The sequence below is a fragment of the Panulirus ornatus genome, chromosome 64, assembly GCF_036320965.1.
Source record: "Panulirus ornatus isolate Po-2019 chromosome 64, ASM3632096v1, whole genome shotgun sequence".
NCBI classification, from domain to species: Eukaryota; Metazoa; Arthropoda; class Malacostraca; order Decapoda; family Palinuridae; genus Panulirus; species Panulirus ornatus.
This window is the reverse complement of record NC_092287.1, coordinates 2,873,253-2,893,181: the sequence shown is the minus strand read 5'-3', so window position 1 is coordinate 2,893,181 and position 19,929 is coordinate 2,873,253. Positions and strand designations below refer to the sequence as shown.

General features: G+C 36.8%; 1 protein-coding gene across 3 annotated transcripts in view; it reads left to right on the top strand.

The window, feature by feature from the left end:
* Positions 1-19,929, top strand: part of sev (receptor protein-tyrosine kinase sevenless) — a 122,497-nt gene extending 102,568 nt beyond the window's left edge. Inside the window, exons 31-41 of one of the 3 annotated variants that reach the window (XM_071657454.1) lie at positions 175-373; positions 518-715; positions 895-1,116; positions 2,024-2,203; positions 4,494-4,636; positions 5,129-5,317; positions 6,806-7,018; positions 9,864-10,078; positions 12,837-12,985; positions 13,660-13,725; positions 14,410-19,929. In XM_071657454.1, coding sequence (XP_071513555.1) covers positions 175-373; positions 518-715; positions 895-1,116; positions 2,024-2,203; positions 4,494-4,636; positions 5,129-5,317; positions 6,806-7,018; positions 9,864-10,078; positions 12,837-12,985; positions 13,660-13,725; positions 14,410-15,191 — 2,556 coding nt within the window. In that variant the 3' untranslated portion in view covers positions 15,192-19,929. Of the gene's footprint in view, positions 1-174; positions 374-517; positions 716-894; positions 1,117-2,023; positions 2,204-4,493; positions 4,637-5,128; positions 5,318-6,805; positions 7,019-9,863; positions 10,079-12,836; positions 12,986-13,659; positions 13,726-14,349 lie in introns of all 3 variants that reach the window. The other 2 variants (XM_071657453.1, XM_071657455.1) reach the window with 2 other exon arrangements.

The window sequence follows — 19,929 nt, the reverse complement described above, 5'->3', positions numbered from 1 at the left end:
ATGTATTTCATGGTTCATATTTAAGTAAAGACAGCATTGAAAGTCCTTAATACGATGATCTTCCTCCATCTCTGTTACTTCTGATTGAAGACCTCATTAGAACTGAAAACAGTTTACTGAAGAGTATTGATATTTATCTGTTTATATTTATCTAATTAATAATTTATCATGTAGTTTCAGTACATAGCTCCTGGCAAAACTCTATGGGAAAATATGGGTATGGAACAAACGTCTCCTGGACAGACTTATTTTGCCAATATCACCAACCTACTGCCAGCCACCTCATACCTTCTAAGAATGACAGTCATATACAATAGTACCTTCTACAGATACACTTGGCCACAAGAACCACTTTTTAATTTTACGACTCTAGGTAAGTAGTCCTTTCGTTATTCTGTCGTCTGTATTTGCTTACAAGTCAACAAGTAGAATTCTGTGCTCTTAAATCAGAATACTGTGTCAAATGAAATTTAAAAGAAAGCATAAGTAACGTATAGATATCCATTTCTCTCTTCAGGTGAGATTCCTGGTCAGCCTGGACAAGTGATGCGGCAGCAAGTTGGTGGCCTGTCTATGGGCAGTGGCCTCAGGCTGTGGTGGAGTGAGGCAAAACCAAATGGAGCACCTGTTACTGCATACACCTTACAAGCTGCCCCTTACAATTCTGATGACCCGAACAGAAATATTACATACATTAATGTGTATAGTGGATCAGGTACAGTGAATCTATTAATTATGTATAGAGTTATATGTACATGTATTGGTAATGCTGTAACACTGGAATACACATTACTCCATGATGCATTGTTGTTTGTAACATGTTTCTTATCTTAGTGACTCATTTTTATAGTTAGCTTATAGGTTTGTAAAATGATTTGTATCATTTCCTAACAGAAAATTACTGGCTTATCAGAGGATTAGAAGATGCTTCTAGTTATATCTTTCGAGCACGTGCCATCAATGAACTTGGAGCAGGTCCTTGGGGAGAAGAGAATGTAATTGACACTGTAGTTGGACCAAGAATGTTGACACAGACAGGACTTCCTACCATTCTTGCATCAACTATCCCCACATCACTTATTTTCTTTGGGGTTCTTTTTACTTGTCTTGTATATGGTAAGTATAATTATACCTGTTCTTGATGTTTAGTATTTTATTGTACATTAAAATATACATATTTCATGCTTTTTCTAACCTCTCATTTTGAAAATATACTATAACTAATTGTCTCTTGGCTTCTTTGCTCTCAAAATTTTTTTTTGTATTTTTGAAGTGAAGTGGCTGCAATTTATTTACCTTGTTGAATATTTATACAGGTATTTCTTTATCATATGTATGGCTAATAGTAAGGTAGCAAGTCTACTACAGGAAATTCGGCATTCCTGTCTTTTATCATCCTACATGATTATGATAAAGGATACAGTTTCTGCAAAGTCAGTTCTAGTGAAAGGTATATGGCTGTATGCATGCACTTGATCCAACTCCCCCTGAAAAAAGGAACAGAGAAGGGGGCCAAGTGAGGATATTCCCTCTGAAGGTGCAGTCCTCTGTTCTTAACGCTACCTTGCTAACTTGGGAAATGGTGGGCCCCTGTGAGAGAAAAGTCTTAGAAGGGAATGTTGAGGCAGGGTGGCCACCTTGAGCAAAAAGTAATAGAAAAAAGTTGCGGCAGCTCCCACATTTGTGTGTCTGTCTGTCTGTCAGCCAGTGAGTGACTCGGCAGTCATGTATCTTTGTGAGGGAGTTTAAGCCATATAAATTGTCAGATCTTTAAATACACTTCAGGGATATTTGGCTTTTTTAATATACCAACATAGGGAACAAAAAGGAAAGCAAGCAGCAAAAGACTGCTGGGTCCTTGTGAGGGTTTTTGTGATAGTTGAAGAGATCAGAAAATTTTCATATGTTCAAATTTGCTCAGAATCCAATTGGCAGAGGACAAATTAGCAAGAGTTCACTGTTTACAATTGTAATTATTGATCAGGGTACAAAATGTACTTCACACAACAAAAATTATTTTTAGGTATGAAACGTGCTGAAAGAAGACGGAGGAAAGTAAAGGCAGCTTCTCTCAATGATTCCAATCATCACCATCACCATCACCGTTCTCGTGATGCAGAGCTCGCAACTCTTCGACAGTTACCAACAAATAATAACTTTGTAACAGAAAACAATGTACTTTACAACCTCCAGACTTTTCCAGGTTAGTTTACAATTTTAGTTGCTACATTTTCATACTGAATAATTGTGAAATGTAACAATACTATCTGTCTATATATCTCTGATGCCTGTTCCTTTTGTGAACTCTCAAGGGGCTGGCAACAACAAAAGCATCTCCATAATTGGTGATCTCCAATGCTGCTTTTTAGCCTTTAGTGCCTCTTCCTTAAAAGGTCACTATCAGAGGGCTACTCTAGCACGGTGTTCACCTAGGCTCCTATCCAGTGTTTCCAAAAACTTCTATTTTCTAATGTGTCTACCTAATGTTCCAACCTAGCACTTCTACCTAATGTTCTTGCTAATTACAAAAATTGCTTTCAATACAGTATATTATTTATGTCACTGGATCAGAAAAGCACCTCTCTTGGCCCATACATAGAAGCATGGAGACACAGGAGAGACTGAAATTTTTTCTCAGTATACATTTAAACTCCCTCAGAGTATTCATCACTTGTTTCGTCATCATCCTGCCAGAACATGACATAGAAATTTATTAAAAGATATCCAGTAGTGGCCAACAAATGAAGTGCTTCAGGTTATGAAGGGAAACCAGTTTGTTATGAAGTGCTTGAAGTAATGAAGCAGAGCTTCTGGGAAAGCATAACAATCATGTACTTAGCCTGTGCTTGAAGAGAGAAGAAAGAAAGAAGGCTTGAATATAGCTCTCAAATTTTCTGAATTAATTTGATATTTTGGTAGAGCTCAGTGTTTCAGAGTAAAACATGAATACATATATCAAATTTCTGAATAGATTTGACAGCATCAGTAGAACTTGGTGGTACAGAATAAAGAGGAATAGCTCATCCAGAGAACAGTAAAAGAAAGTGAGTAAGGAGTGGATCACAGATGATATGAAAAAATATTTTTAAAATAGTAATAGAGGTTGGATAGAACAAACTAAGTGAAGGAACAGTGAGTAAAGAAAGCCATACATGTTATAAGGTACATACCTTTTCAAACTATTGTTTTTGGCCTGTCAGAAGGCATTTGGTGCTATCCCTCAAAGGAGAATAGTAGAAAAACCCAGTTAAGCATAATAGGAAGCCTCCCCAGTTCACTGAAAATTATCCAAGTTAAAGAGAAAAATGATTTTCAGAGTTGCCTTGCCAGACTTGGTAAAAGTACCCATTCGTATATCTACTAGGTCTTGTGCTTGGATTGCTGTTATGCCTATGGATCTTTTTAATTAGATATGTTTAGGGATGATACTAAACCTTTGAGAGAAAGAAGAGGTAATTGATATCTATACAGCCTGTAAGGAGAACTATAGAGGTTCCAGCATTTGCATGGTGCATGATTAATGAAATTCAGTCCTCCTAAATACAAAGTGGCAGAGATTGGATTAAGCAAAATGTGTTGTAAATATGATTGTCAGCTAACTGGGAGTAAGTCTCAGGAATCTTTCTAAAAGAGGGACTTATACTGTATTCCTAGTTTGTTACCAGGAAAACACATTAAAAGTATTATTAAGGAAGAAAATTTTCAGTAAATATCAATGTTACTTTCAAGTTCATGGACAAAATGTTTAGCAGATACTAACTGCATTTGTTAGACCTGCATCAGAGTATTCAGTAATAGTGGGGTTTCTTCATTTGAAGAAGTATATGAGTTAAGTTGAGAAAGTTCAATAATGAGTGGTGGATTCTTTACTTGGAGTAAGGAAGGTTTAAGGGAGGGGATAGTAGCTTTAAACTTACCCACAATAACAAAGACGGGATAGAAAGGGACACAACTTTGAATTCCTCAGTGGATTTGTTGATGATGATAAGCACTTCTTTGAAATTAAAAAATACCAGTTAACTATATGACATCAGAAGAATAAACCAGATAAAATCAGAAAATTCTATGAAGAAAGACAGACACAGCAAGAAAGTAATAACAGATGGGACAAGCTAAGTGAATTTATTGTAAGTATGTATGTTAGAACAAAAGTTGATTAGGTGGGTCTCACAAGTGTAACATTCATTTCCCATTCACTTAGATAAGTTATTGCAAATGGTTCCTTAGATTTTTTCATATTCCTATAAGTATTCATATATTAAGCATATACAGTATGCTTTATGGTAATAAAACGATACTTTCACCAAATTTGAAATGAAGCTGTGTAGTAAAGAACTGCCCATAAAGATTTTAATGCTGTGTTGGTCAAGCTAGGTTGAAATTTTACTCATATGAAATGGTCATTTGTTTAATTGTGAAACCATTTAGCCAACTAAATGTTTTTGACAACATAAATAGATTTATGGACATGAACCTTTTCTAATTTATTGCAGGGGATGACCTTGACCTCCCACATGTGTCTCGACACTGTATTACTCTCACTAAGTTTCTTGGTAGTGGAGCTTTTGGTGAAGTGTTTGAAGGCACAGCCTGTGAGCTGCCATGTTTACCTGAGGTCACTAAAGTGGCAATTAAGGTTTGTATATCTGTGTAATTATTCATATGCTGTATTGAAATTAGCAAATGTACAATAGCCTGTTGACCTTTCACGGATTATTTCATGTTAAACTTTGATAATGAAAACTATGTCACTCTGTTTGTGAGAAAGATGTTTTGTTAACCATGAAATGAAATGGTGTTCCCAGACTTTACCCACAAGTTGTTCCACCACAAAAAGTCACATTTGATGATACTGCATCATTGTCAATGAACAGAAAGGAGTTCAGGCTTGTTGAGGACCTTCTTGTTCCAAAGGAGTCCTTCGTTTCCCTGGTTCACCTTGGAGTGCAGCTATGAAGCTCCGGGAATCTAATAAAAGGAGCTTTTGGATTGTCCATGATGATAAGCAAATCATTCTCATGTGTATTTTGTGGAACATGTTTATCCATTTACTGATTTTTTTTTTTATTTCTTAACATTGATATGACAAGTCAACAATTCATTATTACCCAGCTGTAATACTTTACAGACTCTTCGTAAGGGAGCAACAGAGGCGGAGAAGGCGGAGTTCTTAAAGGAGGCACAGTTGATGAGTCACTTCCAGCATGAACATATCTTACGTCTTCTTGCAGTATGCACAGATAACGATCCTTTCTTTCTTATACTTGAGCTGATGGAGGGTGGAGATCTTCTGTCTTATCTTCGTAGTAGTCGAGGGGTTAGTTTTAATTAAAATTATTTGTAATTTTGTTACTGTATCAGCTTGCCTTTCCTGCCTGGTACATACTACTTTTACAGTGAATGTATTTGATGATATTGATCTTTGATTTTATTAACCAGTAAACTTAGTGACTTAGATCTGTATCAGTTAAGCTTTATATCTTTATATTTATATCATGTTTATGTGTATATATGTGTATGTAAGTGGATGGGCCATCTTCATGTTCCCTCGCATTACCTCGCTGATGCGGGAAACGGCAAGCAAGTATGATAATGATACAATAGTAATGATTTATATCATGTAAGGGGAAAAGGATAAGGGAAGGATTAAATTAGAGATGGAAGGATGGAGTGAAAAATATTTTGAGTGGTCAGGGCGTGAACATACAGGAGGGTGAAAGTTGTGCATGGGATAGAAAAGTCTGTGGGTCTGTGGTTCATCTTTTCGTGGTACTACCTCGTATTGTGATTACTCAGTCATGCAATAAATCTATTTTATAGTTCTCCTGACATCTATCTGTCTATCTATCTGTATATCTGATACATGTTACCCACTGGAACTCCCTCAAAGGGGTGGCCATGGCAGAGTCTCTAGTGCCTCACCCATAACAGACCACAAGTTGAGGGCAACTTTAGCACAGTGTTTGCAGTGGCTTTTCCCTAATGTTCCTACTGACTACATCTGTCTAATACTCCTGCCTATATGTGTCGGAGGTGGAGGGAACGAGGAGAAGAGGGAGACCAAATTGGAGGTGGAAAGATGGAGTGAAAAAGATTTTGTGTGATCGGGGCCTGAACATGCAGGAGGGTGAAAGGAGGGCAAGGAATAGAGTGAATTGGAGCGATGTGGTATACCGGGGTTGACGTGCTGTCAGTGGATTGAATCAAGGCATGTGAAGTGTCTGGGGTAAACCATGGAAAGCTGTGTAGGTATGTATATTTGCATGTGTGGACGTATGTATATACATGTGTATGGGGGTGGGTTGGGCCATTTCTTTAGTCTGTTTCCTTGCGCTACCTCGCAAACGCGGGAGACCGACAAAGCAAAAAAAAAAAAAAAAAACTTCTACTTAATGTTTCTACATGATGCTCCTGCCTAAGTGTTTCTACCAACTAATTCTATCTGTTGCTCCTTCCAATTTGCCAAAAGACAGGGTCAGTGCATGATGCTCACTGCAGGAAAATATAGAGTTACGAAGAATGAGTTGTGCAAGTTAATTGTTGTCAAGTATTATGTACAACAAGGATAGACTGCATGTTTGCTGACAAAGTGCCATTAGTCCTCTTGTGGGTGAGGCAAAAGGAAAAGACAGCTACCTGGGTCAAAGAAGTGCAACTTTACAACCATTAAAGTGCTTGGTTTTTACATATTGCTTTGTATAGTCTTTCATGTATTTATATATGCTTGATATTAATGTTTAGATGAAGCTTACACAAATATGAATGTTCTGTGTGTTTTCTAAATAATGATTATTTACCTTCTTAGGCTGAGCATGGTTTAACATTAGCAGACCTTGTGGCCATGTGTTTAGATGTGGCAAAGGGCTGTGTTTATCTGGAAGAAATGCACTATGTCCACCGTGATCTGGCTGCTAGAAATTGCCTCGTGTCTACAACTGACCCTGAATCACGTATTGTGAAGATTGGAGATTTTGGGCTTGCACGAGATATATACAAAAATGATTATTATAGAAAAGAGGTATAAAAACAATTTTGAATTACTTTTGTTTTTATAATTACTGATTTGTGCATATGAGGAGAGAGTTTTACTTTAGTAGAGCCTTAACTTTTGCCTTCATAAATCATGCAGACTGGCATTTCCACTGCTTACAGCAGTTAGTGCTTCATTTATCTACTTTCAAATTTTCACCATTCTGTTACTAAAGAGGTGTTGTCTTGCATTTTTCCCTATACTTTTGAGTTAGGATTTTTAATTGTGACTTCCCAGAAAATTACAAAGAATTTGCTAACATTAACATTATCATGACTCAAAACATATGAGCGTATCATTTTCCCTCTATCTCATTTTCTATAATGTAAGGATTTTAAGGGCTACCCCTCTTACCTGTTGCTCATCCCTCTTAGTTAAGGCACCATTCTTGTTGCATAGTGTTTGATCTTAGTATTTTTTTGTGTTTCCTTGAGAGTAGATTCAGTTGATTACATTTATGTTGAAAACGTGCATTATAAATATCTGTACAAGCATCTCTTTTTTTCAAATGCCCTGAGGCTGTTATAATTCTGACCAAAATTTCATTTTCTAAGAATAATTTATGCTCTGTCTGTTCCGTTAATGCTCATTTTGCTGGCCAGTTCTTGTAGCTTTCCTCTCAGTATTATACTCTGAGTCTTTTGTGTTTTCATCCTCTTCCATCCTCATTACATTATGCTGGCATAGATGAACTTCATTAGCCTTTTTTTTTTTTTTACCACTATTGAAACATTCACTTATGCAATGTGGAGTGATGCTTACCCCACTCTTACTTTTAGCATCATGTTCAGATCCTCCTAGCAAATCATGTACTTACATTAGAAATGATACAAGTCCCATTTGAGTTTTCTAGATATAACTTTGATTCAGTCGATTCAATTGTTAGCCATTGATAGATTTCATTTCTTAATTCCCCTCAGTTTGCAGAGGCAACCCAGACATGTTATATGCTCTATGCTCTCTCCCACTTAAGAGCTTTTCATCATTTTGATAATTCCTCCCATCGTACCTATCTGGAACACCCTCTTTTTTAACAGCCTGTAGTGTGGTAAAGAACTTAAAGGCTCTCTTGCCAGCAGAAAGTACACAATCGACCCATTCACCTATAATTTCCAAGGTGTTACTTGCAATCTTTGTTACGTATGACCCTGTCCCTCTGTGACCATGTTTCCTCTCATTAATAAGGGTTTTCTTGGCCAAAAATTCATCTGCCTGTTCTCTGATTATCCTTTCCAGCAGTTTGATAACCATCCTCAATAATGATGCATATCTGTAATTCTGGCCAACCATCCCACCACCTTGGCCTTCTCTATCTCACTAGTACAGAATGCTCTTCATAGGAGCTTTTAAACAACATCTATGTGGCCCATCTAGGGTTTCTATACATGTTTTGAATACATAGATTGAGAACCCGTCAAGTTCATATTTTCATTGTTGGTCTAGTTCCTTCGTATGCCCCTTGTGTCCTGTTTTTTGTGTCAGTTTTCTCCAGGGTTCACTTCCATCTTAGTCTGGTAATGATAGTTGTTGTGAATCCCCTAGAGTAAATTAATCCTAAAGCTTCATATTTGATTCTTAACCAATATTTTCTGCAATGTCAGTAATTCTGCCATCTGAACTTTTCAGTGTAATTTTGATTCCATAACTGATAGCTTGCACCTCACAAGTATACAGAACAATTTCATCATGCTTTACTGCTTTTTTGTATCTGCCTGTCTCTCCTACCTTTTGAGTAAGTGTCAGGACAGATGACTGAGCCTTGGGGGGGAAAACTCATACTTATTTCTTTCTGTTCCTACATTTATATAAGGTGGTAACCCTGGAGGAGAGGCTTTAAAGTCTCCCATCCCAACTTCTGTTTGTCTCCTTCTATGACTTGCAGTTGATACACTGGTGGTGGTGTGGAAACTTTGTCCTCAACAATAATGTTCTCTCATTTGATTTCTTGCTGTTGTGCTCTTTTCAAAAGTATGTGTGTGTTGACATTTCCCAAACAAGTTTTCTTTTTATGTGTCCTCGTCTCTCCTTCCCCTGCTGTTGAGAAATACTTTACAACTCTTTTGTTGTAAATCTTACAGAATTTCTTGTTACTGTTTTCTACTCCCAGCCTTTCAATTTCAGCCAAATGAAGTTTTCCAGTATGCTCCCCTTTATTGTCGACTGATAATAGGGTTTCATTCTTTTTATTACATCATAAACACCACATGATTGTTCTTTCCAGAAAGATCACAAGTGGTGTTTTTGGTTTCTAAGCTTCTTTTCAAATGCATGAATTCCAGAACTAATGTTGATAAAGTTTTGGTGTCACAGACTGCCTTGTTTTCAGGTTACTGTATTGATATCCTCAGTGTAGCTCATTTTATAATCTAGGTTTCCTTGAATGAATAGTTTGATTATCCATTTTCTGCCATAAACCTTTGGTATCTAAGACTCTTACCAGAAGGGCTAATCCTCCCTCCATTATCTTTTCCTTTCCTTCTTTTCATCACATCGTTGAAAAAGACTGTATCTGGTGTAGCTGCTTTTAGAAGTTTAGCCTCACTTATTTCTGTAATGCATACATACGTATATATGATTGTGATTATGTATGTTGAAGTTAAAGTTGATTTTTAACATTTATTTTTGAATTATTTTGTTCTGAAATTATCCTGATTTCTCTAAGCTTAACAATTGTGTCTGCAATAAATGTTATACTTTCTTAGATCTTGTAATGAAATGAATAGCTTTTTCCCTTGTAATGAATAGCAGGCTGTTTAGATATGCATGGTGAAGACACCTGCACATAAAACACCATTCATTTTGGCACAACTCATTTTAGAAATGTTATTCATAGGGTGAGGGACTGTTGCCTGTGAGATGGATGTCTCCAGAATCTTTAGTTGATGGAGTGTTCACAAGCCACTCTGATGTCTGGGCATTTGGGGTCTTGCTGTGGGAGATCCTTACACTTGGCCAGCAACCGTACCCCGCACGCACCAACTTGGAAGTTCTTCATTATGTTAGAAGTGGTGGTCGCCTTAATCGTCCTCCAAACTGCCCTGAGGAACTGTGAGTTTTGCTATTCTTTACACAAACTAGGGTGTGTGTATCTGTTATATCCATCTATATAAATCTCTGATGCCTGTTCCCTTTAGGAATTCCCTCGAGGAGATGGCCATGGCATAAGAGTCTCCATTACTGGTGAACTCCAGTACCACTTCTTGTACTTTAGTGGCTCATCCTTAACAGGCCACTTGCAGAGGACAACCCTAGTGAAGTGTTTTCAGAGGCTTTAACCCAGTGTTCCCACCCACTAATATTACGCAATGTGTCTACTTAATGTTCCAACCTACTACTTCTACCTAATGATCTTACCTACTACTTCTTCCCAATGATTGTACTTCATGCTCCTATCTAATGCTCTTAGCTGCTACTTCTATCCTTTGCTCCTACCATTTTGCCAAAAGGCAGGGCTAGTGCATTGCACCCACCATAAAAAAATATATAGTTTAGAAGAATGAGTTGTGTGAGTTAAGTGTTGTCAAGTGTTGTGTGACAAGAAGAAAGTGTGTTTGTGGACAGAATGCCAGCAGTTGACATGTGGGTGAGGCAGAAAAAAACAGATAGTTATCTGGATCAAAGGAGTGCAACTTGACAACCGCTGAAGTGTTGGTTCACTACACACCCATCACTAACCCTCCTGATACCCAGGGAGGTAGTACAGTACTGGTAATATGCCTCCTTGGTCGATGGCTTCTTACTAAATACTAACTACTGTGTATATGTAATCTGATTTATACGGTACATGAAGAGTGTACTCATTATTAACTCTTTGTGCATTTGTGCAGTGGAGCTTTAAACTCATTGGGCCTGACTTTATATCGTGACCTGCATAAGAAAAGACTTTTTGCCTGTATTTGTACATGATTTGTAGATGAAAGTGGCCATATTTGCATGCTTGATATACAAATATTCATACAGTAACTGGGGAGATGCTTCCACCTGAATGTCAAGAGGAGTAGTGACAGCTGTGCAGTGGACCAGCACCACAGTGGCTGTTGCATTCCCCTGTCTTGTTCAAGTTGCTGTACTTCCTCTGTGCCTCATATACACATGGCTTTTGGAGCTCAGTCCACAAACACTAATCTCTCCATCTTTCACAGAATACTTAACAATACGATTACTCAGTATGATACATTTCCTTACCCCTAAGGATAGTGAGTGAGAAAACCACTCACTTTTATCTTACATGTCGTATGAGGCAACTTATAGGGATGATAGAGATGCTCTGTGGAAGGTACTAAGAATATATGGTGTGGGAGGCAAGTTGTTAGAAGCAGTGAAAAGTTTTTATCGAGGACGTAAGGCATGTGTACGTGTAGGAAGAGAGGAAAGTGATTGGTTCTCAGTGAATGTAGGTTTGCGGCAGGGGTGGGTGATGTCTCCATGGTTGTTTAATTTGCTTATGGATGGGGTTGTTAGGGAGGCGAATGCAAGAGTTTTGGAAAGAGGGGCAAGTATGCAGTCTGTTGTGGATGAGAGAGCTTAGGAAGTGAGTCAGTTGTTGTTCGCTGATGATACAGCGCGAGTGGCTGATTCATGTGAGAAACTGCAGAAGCTGGTGACTGAGTTTGGTAAAGTGTGTGAAAGAAGAAAGTTAAGAGTAAATGTGAATAAGAGCAAGGTTATTAGGTACAGTAGGGTTGAGGGTCAAGTCAGTTGGGAGGTAAGTTTGAATGGAGAAAAACTGGAGGAAGTAAAGTGTTTTAGATATCTGGGAGTGGATCTGGCAGCGGATGGAACCATAGAAGCAGAAGTGAATCATAGGGTGGGGGAGGGGGTGAAAATCCTGGGAGTGTTGAAGAATGTGTGGAAGTCGAGAACATTATCCCGGAAAGCAAAAATGGGTATGTTTGAAGGAATAGTGGTTCCAACAATGTTGTATGGTTGCGAGGCGTGGGCTATGGATAGAGTTGTGCGCAGGAGGGTGGGTGTGCTGGAAATGAGGTGTTTGAGGACAATATGTGGTGTGAGGTGGTTTGATCGAGTAAGTAATGTAAGGGTAAGAGAGATGTGTGGAAATAAAAAGAGCGTGGTTGAGAGAGCAGAAGAGGGTGTTTTGAAATGGTTTGGGCACATGGAGAGAATGAGTGAGGAAAGATTGACCAAGAGGATATATGTGTCGGAGGTGGAGGGAACGAGGAGAAGTGGGAGACCAAATTGGAGGTGGAAAGATGGAGTGAAAAAGATTGTGAGTGATCGGGGCCTGAACATGCAGGAGGGTGAAAGGCAGGCAAGGAATAGAGTGAATTGGATCGATGTGATATACCGGGGTCGATGTGCTGTCAATGGATTGAATCAGGGCATGAGAAGCATCTGGGGTAAACCATGGAAAGTTGTGTGGGGCCTGGATGTGGAAAGGGAACTGTGGTTTCGGGCATTATTGCATGACAGCTAGAGACTGAGTGTGAACGAATGGGCCTTTGTTGTCTTTTCCTAGCGCTACCTCGCACACGTGAGGGGGGAGGGGGATGTTATTCCATGTGTGGCGAGGTGGCGATGGGAATGAATAAAGGCAGACAGTGTGAATTGTGTGCATGTGTATATATGTATGTGTCTGTATGTGTATATATATATGTGTACATTGAGATGTATGGGTATGTATATTTATGTGTGTGGACGTGTATGTATATACATGTGTATGGGGGTGGGTTGGGCCATTTCTTTCGTCTGTTTCCTTATGCTACCTCGCAAACGCGGGAGACAGCGACAAAGCAAAATATATAAATAAGATATATATAGTAATGATCAAAGCATCTCTTGCCAGACATAAGCTGATGGAGCGTTGCTGGAGCTACAGTCCTGAGAACCGCCCAACTTTTAGAGAGTGCCTTAATGCACTGTTGATGTTGGAAGAAACCATATCAGCTTTGCCAGCACTTGCCGTTCACAATGTTCACTATATTAGTTCAAATGGTAAGCAGACAGCTCTTTATATCATTTGTTGATTAACTTATTTTGTGATTTTGCTGCATCTGTTTAAGAATCTTAATTTTGTCAAAATTTTGGTGATTGCTTTTTTTGGAACTAATTAATATTTTAACTATTTGCATTTTGTAATAAGGAACAACTTTGCTCCTGAAGTATTTGTGCATTTTGTGATTTTCCCTTTCATTTCTGCAATTCATATAAATGCATGTATATATATATATATATACATAACCCCAAGAATTTTGAGCTGTTACTCATGCTTATGGTGTACATAATGTATACATGATACAGTATGTATACTTCACTGTACTTTTTCTCCTGTATTATAATACAATGAAAAACAGTACATATTTTGACACTATTTTCTTTTGCATGATATGTCAGTTGATCAGCTTTAATAATATTTCCTAGCCTGACTTTTTGTGACTAGATTGTTTTTGTCAAGATTTTTGCATTTTGATGTTTTCTTCAGTCTCTTACTCCTCTATCCATAAATTACATTCCTCATTTTTTACCAGGAAATAGAAAGATATTCCTAAATCATAGTTCATTGATATGAGTAATAGAAGTTCTTGACTAGTGGATGAAAAGTGAGGAAGAGAATTTTGTTTCATGTGTTATAAAAGCTTGGTTCGTCACCTCTGTATGTGCAATTTTAGGTCAGTATGGCCTTGATAACCTGGCTTATGCTGAAGACCACGATGAGAACCACAACACCAACTCAGGTGGGACTTTCACATTTTTTTTTTTTTTTTTTTTTTTGTCATGAATAATGTTATGATCTCTGTCTTAGATACTTATTGAAGTGTTATCATCTAACTGTAATGATTACTATAGCTGAATTGATTTTAGACAATTAATTATACTTACATCATAATACTGTAACACTATTCTTACAAAGAATTTTTATACTTTATTATTGTTACATAGTTTGTTGTGATATTCTGATAGAAGTAAAACACCACAGTTCTTTTACTAGATTAATTTGAGTGTGAATCTTTAACAGAAACATTTCAAGAAAATTCTGTATAGTTCTCTTAAGACTATTTTGCATGTCACCTTATTTATGAATTGTAGTGGTAATGCCATATTTAGTACAGACAAATCAGTAAATGGTGATCATATATAAATTTGCCACCTTCACTTTGTTTTTTTGGAGTTTATCTTCTAATCAATTTTTCATCATTGATCAAATGAGGATAGATGTTAATGTTTATAGGCATGTTTGAAAAATTTATTACATTGCACAAATGAAGACAGATGTTAATGTTTATAGGCATGTTTGAAAAATTTATTACATTTATTCTAAATACATAATGAATTTTAAAAAAAATGATTTTTCTTAACAGGAAACTCATTAGTTAGTGGAAGTGATTGCTCTCCTGATAATTCATGTTCAACTCAAACAGTTGGAAGTGCAGTAAACCTTGAAAGGAGGAGTGGAGGTCAAGAAGATGGAGGGAATGGAGCAGAGGTGGAGGAATGTGATTCATTCTCAGGGGCAAGCACACTTCCTCTTACAACTCCTTTAAGGAGAAACCAGCAGTACCTCCAACTTGTCAATGAACCATCACCATTGTCTCCACCTGTATCTCCAAGATCACCCCCAGCCAATCTTCCACTTGTGGGAGAAACTTCATCTGACTGGCCAAGGTTTTCTTTACAAAGCTTACCTTCAGATGCCTCTCAGTCTCCAGTTAACCTTATTACAACAGCTCAGGTTTCCATCCCATCCACTCCACTTAGTCCAAGTCTCGCATCTCCCACCCCAGACTCGCCCACAAGTGTCACCTTTACATTTCCACTACCTACAGTGCCAGGTGTAATGTCACCACAACACTACCTCAAGCCTACTAACAATAAGGTCTTTCCAAGACCCTCTTCACCACCAGGTTCTTATGTCACTGAGAGCCAGGACAGTGAAGCAGACTCGACTTGTAATCCACTGTTAGACAATTCGTATGTAAATATGTCGGTTACAAGTGATTTAAATCAGAAAATTGAGGTATCAAGTGCCACAGAATTGGAAAAAATTAATGGTGTGAGCTTAAGACACAAAAGAGATTGTGATGTAATAGACGAACTGGACAGTCACCGTCTTAGTGGTGTATCAGCTCTCTCAGCTGTAAGTGGAATGACATCAGCATCAACGGTTGATCTTGATCACAGTCCCAGTCAGTCATGGTGCTAAACAAGCTAACTTCCAGTGTTGAAATATTTCACAGTATCCACTTACACTGGTGTATGGAGACCATATATCTAAGAAGTTTTCATGCAGACACTTTCAAACTCAGAATGGATGTCACTGAATAAGTTTTGAAGTAAATAGATTTACAAACTTTTTCTTAATGTTTGGTAAATAAAGCATCTCATAGTTTAGAAAAGAAAAAACTCTGAATCATAATAAGTAAGTCAGACTCCTTCAGTATGAGTAAACTGCAGTAATAATAAACTGTAGTAATAATAAAACCAAAGCTAATTTAGATTTTAAGAGTATCCTTGTTTTTGTTTCTTGATATTCGCATAAAACCATGAGGAAAATGAAACAAGATAAATTTCCAAGTGCACTTTCATGTAATGTTCACATCATCAGGGGAGATACAAGAAAGAGACAGAAGACATAGAACAGTCAGTTGATATACAAGGAAGAGACGTAGCTAACACGCCATTGGTAAACAAGCGTTATCTACCCTGACTATTGTGTTTCATTTCCCTCGTGGATTTATGCATATACTAAATCATGTGCATCACTGTGACCTCTTCTGCTCTCTCAACTACACTTATTTCCACGCATCTGTCTTATCTTTTCATTACTTACTCGATCAAGGATTATGACAGTGTTCTAATTTAAAAACTTAGAAGAACTCTGCAGAAAGTTTTTAATATATAGTGACCATAACTTGTGAAAAAGTTTATACTTCAATATAAAAGTGGGTGATATATCCCTTACAAGCATTTAAGATTGAAAACTAATTAAACATATTTCTTTTGAAAAAGCACTGTGATTGGACCTGCCCTCATCTACTACTAAAGTAGTACATGGGAAATTTCTCCATGAATGAATAGTACTTCAATTTCACCTGAGAATGTTCAAGACAGAGGAGCAGCTAGTCACATTTCTTTGGAAAAGTTTTGTGATTAGATCTGCAACCCTGTATTAATGCAAGGAAAGATTTTTTCCTTTTCTGGGGCATACCAGTTGTGCCATGATTGTGTATATATTTGGTACTGAGCATCCCTGACTTGCTGTTATCATTCTTTATTGTAAAGTTGATAATATCAGTAATCTCAGCTACTGCATGTAGATACTTCACATAGAAATTCTTCAGTTGATCATCAAAATGTATATAGTTATGTTTGTACAGCTTTATTTTGCTTTTACAATTGTTGCCAGTTCAGTATTATGGTATGTTTGACTGTAGTTTTAGAGTAAGACTAGTTTTTGTGTGTATGGACTTATGCTTTATTCTGACTGTGACATTTTTTCTTATCATTTGTTACTAAGCAGTGTAAAAGGTAAATGGACCCATACTTAGTTATTGCTGTATGTTTATAGTAAATGGGGTTGTTTCATGACTATATTACATTTTGTTAGTTATTGTAGTATGTATATGGTAACTGGTGTTGTATCATGACTATTGTACATTTTGTAATTCATGTTTGTTATTCATCTCAGTGAGAAGAATAATTTCATTTTTTAAAGATATGGTTATCATAAACATGTACGTTCAGTTATGAATACTTGTATAATCACTAATTACTGAAGTCTGATATGTGGTAAAGTTGCACCATACTGTATTAAAAGATACGTTGTATATGTCACCTGATACCAGCTTTCTATACAGGTAAATAATGTGGTGAACCTTAAGACAATAACATTGACATACTTCTTTTTTCCATACCTGTTTGCTGTTTCCTCCCATCGCAAGGTAGTGCCAGGAACAGATGGTTGATTGTCATAGCGATGTTTTAATATTCATAGTCACTTTGAAGAAAGATGTCAAAATTATGGTAATGCAATTGTCTCATGAGAGTCAAGTTAAAGTGAACAGCATTTTCTCATGCTGATTATGTATCTGTCTGTCTGTATATCTGATGCCTGTTCCTGAAATTCCTATCAAGAGGTGGCCATGGCCAAAGTCTCCACCTATCCCTGTCCTTACGTGCTTCCCTCACATACACCATTGCACCCATTCTTCTACCATTTCCCTCCCTGTAGTATTCTTCCACTCTGTATCCCATGTCACAGGTGCTGATTAATATCCAAGAATCGTTCTAAATATTTCTATTAAGAGAGGAGGAGGTTCATGTGTGCTAGAATCTACAGATTTGGTATTTTGTTGTTAGAATCAAAAATAATTTCCTATTTTGCTTAATGGAAAAAAAATTATTATACCTCAAGATCAGATGTTAGTTGAAGTGATTTATTTGGAATTATTTTTGTTCTTGGCAGGAGTTATATCAGATGATTTTTAGTTGTAGAGCTTTCAAATGCAGTTACATATCTTTAATATATTACTGAATATTGCTTGATGGTTTGTAATCAAGAGATATTGTCTTGTGATGAGCATTAATGAGTGTGGACCAAAAACAGTTTACTAGAAGTGGTAGAGGGCTAGTGATCTGGCCACATACCACTTAGTGTATTGTAATTTTATATGCCTACATTTAGAGACAAATCAGTGTTCCAGTCATGCTCATCTTTATATTTTGAGTTAGACCCCCATTAACTGTTCTTCTTGGGTGTTTTTCTATTACCTTGCTAAAATTTACCTAAAGCCAAAGCTGTTGATATCCAAGAATTATTGTGAAAATGAAAGAATGCTTAAGATGTCATGAGCATATAAGACAGAGATCCATTTTTACATTATCATAATTTAAAATTTTTTTATACCTGTTGTCTTTCCCTTTTTAGTGAGTTAGAATAAAGAACAAATGAATATTGGTAATATTACCTGTAATTTCATTGAGATGGAAAAGCATTACTAAGATTGCACCCAAAGAAAATCTCGCAAAGAGAACAGCTCAGATCTAAATCATGACATATGCACTGTCAAGACTAGTTGAAATACAGGACATATTTGCTTGGCTGTATTTACATGATCTATTGTAAGTAAACAAGATTGAAATTAAAGATGGAGGTAGGTATATTACCTGTACTACCTGCCTGGGTATTGGGATGGTTAGTAACAGCTGCTTAGTGAGCCAGCACTTCATTGGTTGTCAAGTTGCACTTCTCTGGCCCAGGCAGCTGTCTTTTCTTTCTGCCTCACTCACACGCAAACACTGACATTCTGTCAACAAACATACAATTTCTCCTTGTCATACACAACACTTGACAACACAAGACTCGCACAGCTCATTCTTCGTAACTAGATTTTCCTATGGTGAGCACTATGGGCTAGCCCTGCCTTTTGGCGAAATGGTAGGAGTAGAAGATAGAAGTAGTAGGTTGGAGCATTAAGTAGAAACATTAGGTAGAAGTAGGAAGTAAGAGCATTATTGGATAGAAGTAGTCTGTAGAAACATTAGTTATGAGTCTTTGCAAACACTGCGCTAGAGTTACCCTCTGCCAGGGTGAGGCACAAAAGGCTAAGAAGCAGCATTAGCGTTCACTAGTTATGGAGACTATTGCTGTGGCCACCCCCTTAAGGGAGTTCCAATTGGAACAGGCATCAGATAGATAGATAGAGTATCATCTCAGTGCTTTACTCTGCTTCTTCCTTCTCTCTGCTAAAAGTTTCCCTGCCTTCCCACTGGCACGGAAGAAATCTGGCCACTTCAGTCATATGTGCCTCTAGTAAATATCAATTCAGGTCTTAATGAATATGTATCACTCCAGGTGACCACATTATATTTACCTAGTACAAGTAAGTGTCGTAAAATCATCCTGTGATATGACTAATGTGGTTTCGTTTGTATTGTTTGTGTTAATGGACTTGAGAGGGACATGTACCTAATATGAGCTTTACATTATGAAAATTTTATTAGTGAATAATATCTATTTCTTTTTACATGCATTCATGCATTTACCACAGAAAATATAGAAAATGATTGCATATTTGTTAGTTTGCTTTTGAAAGTGAAAATATTTGTATTGCATAAAACCAGTGTAACAGATTCATATGATTTTATTCTAAGAACATTATTAACAGGATAATTTTTTTCTTTTCTGTAGTATGATGGTGCATGAAGTTATGCATTTCACTATATTTCATTTAAAAGCATTTCATAAAAAAAATAATGTCAGTTACACAATTTATTAAAAGATAAATGAAGATTGTCAGGGACTTTAAATTCACATACAGTATTGCTCAACAGAAATGGATATTAAAGTTATGTGGCTTTATACCTTGGCAAGTTTGTCTTTGACAAAGGTGATGTGTCCATGAGTAGCCTTAATTTAAAAGAGATTGAGGATCATAACATTTTTACTGTATTTAATTTTATCTTCTGCAAACTTGTACTTTGATCTCTTGTTCCTATTCCACTGTCATAAAAGTGGAGTTAGTTACTTCTTTTTGTTCTGTAGTTCAAAATCCTTGTAAGACTTTAGTTAAAGTCTTTAAACAGTAAACTCTTAGGACTTGTATACCAGAATTTGCGGTTAACCAAACTAAACTGAATCTGGAGAAAAAATTATTTTATACTGATGTATGTTAAAAATAAATTTTTATACAGCTTTTATGGAATACATTTCAGTTAGCTAAACTTTATGCTGTTTCTCCCTAAACATTTTGGGTAGTTAAAGGTTTACTGTATTTCATATGACATTCAACAGATTTAAACATAAAATTGCTCTTTGATGAAGTAATTCATATTTTCCTTAGAATGTTTATGTTTTGGATAATTTTCTGTGTATATTAATGCACATATATGTATATAAAGGAAGAAATCATTTATTGTAAATAAAACAATTCATTACTGTA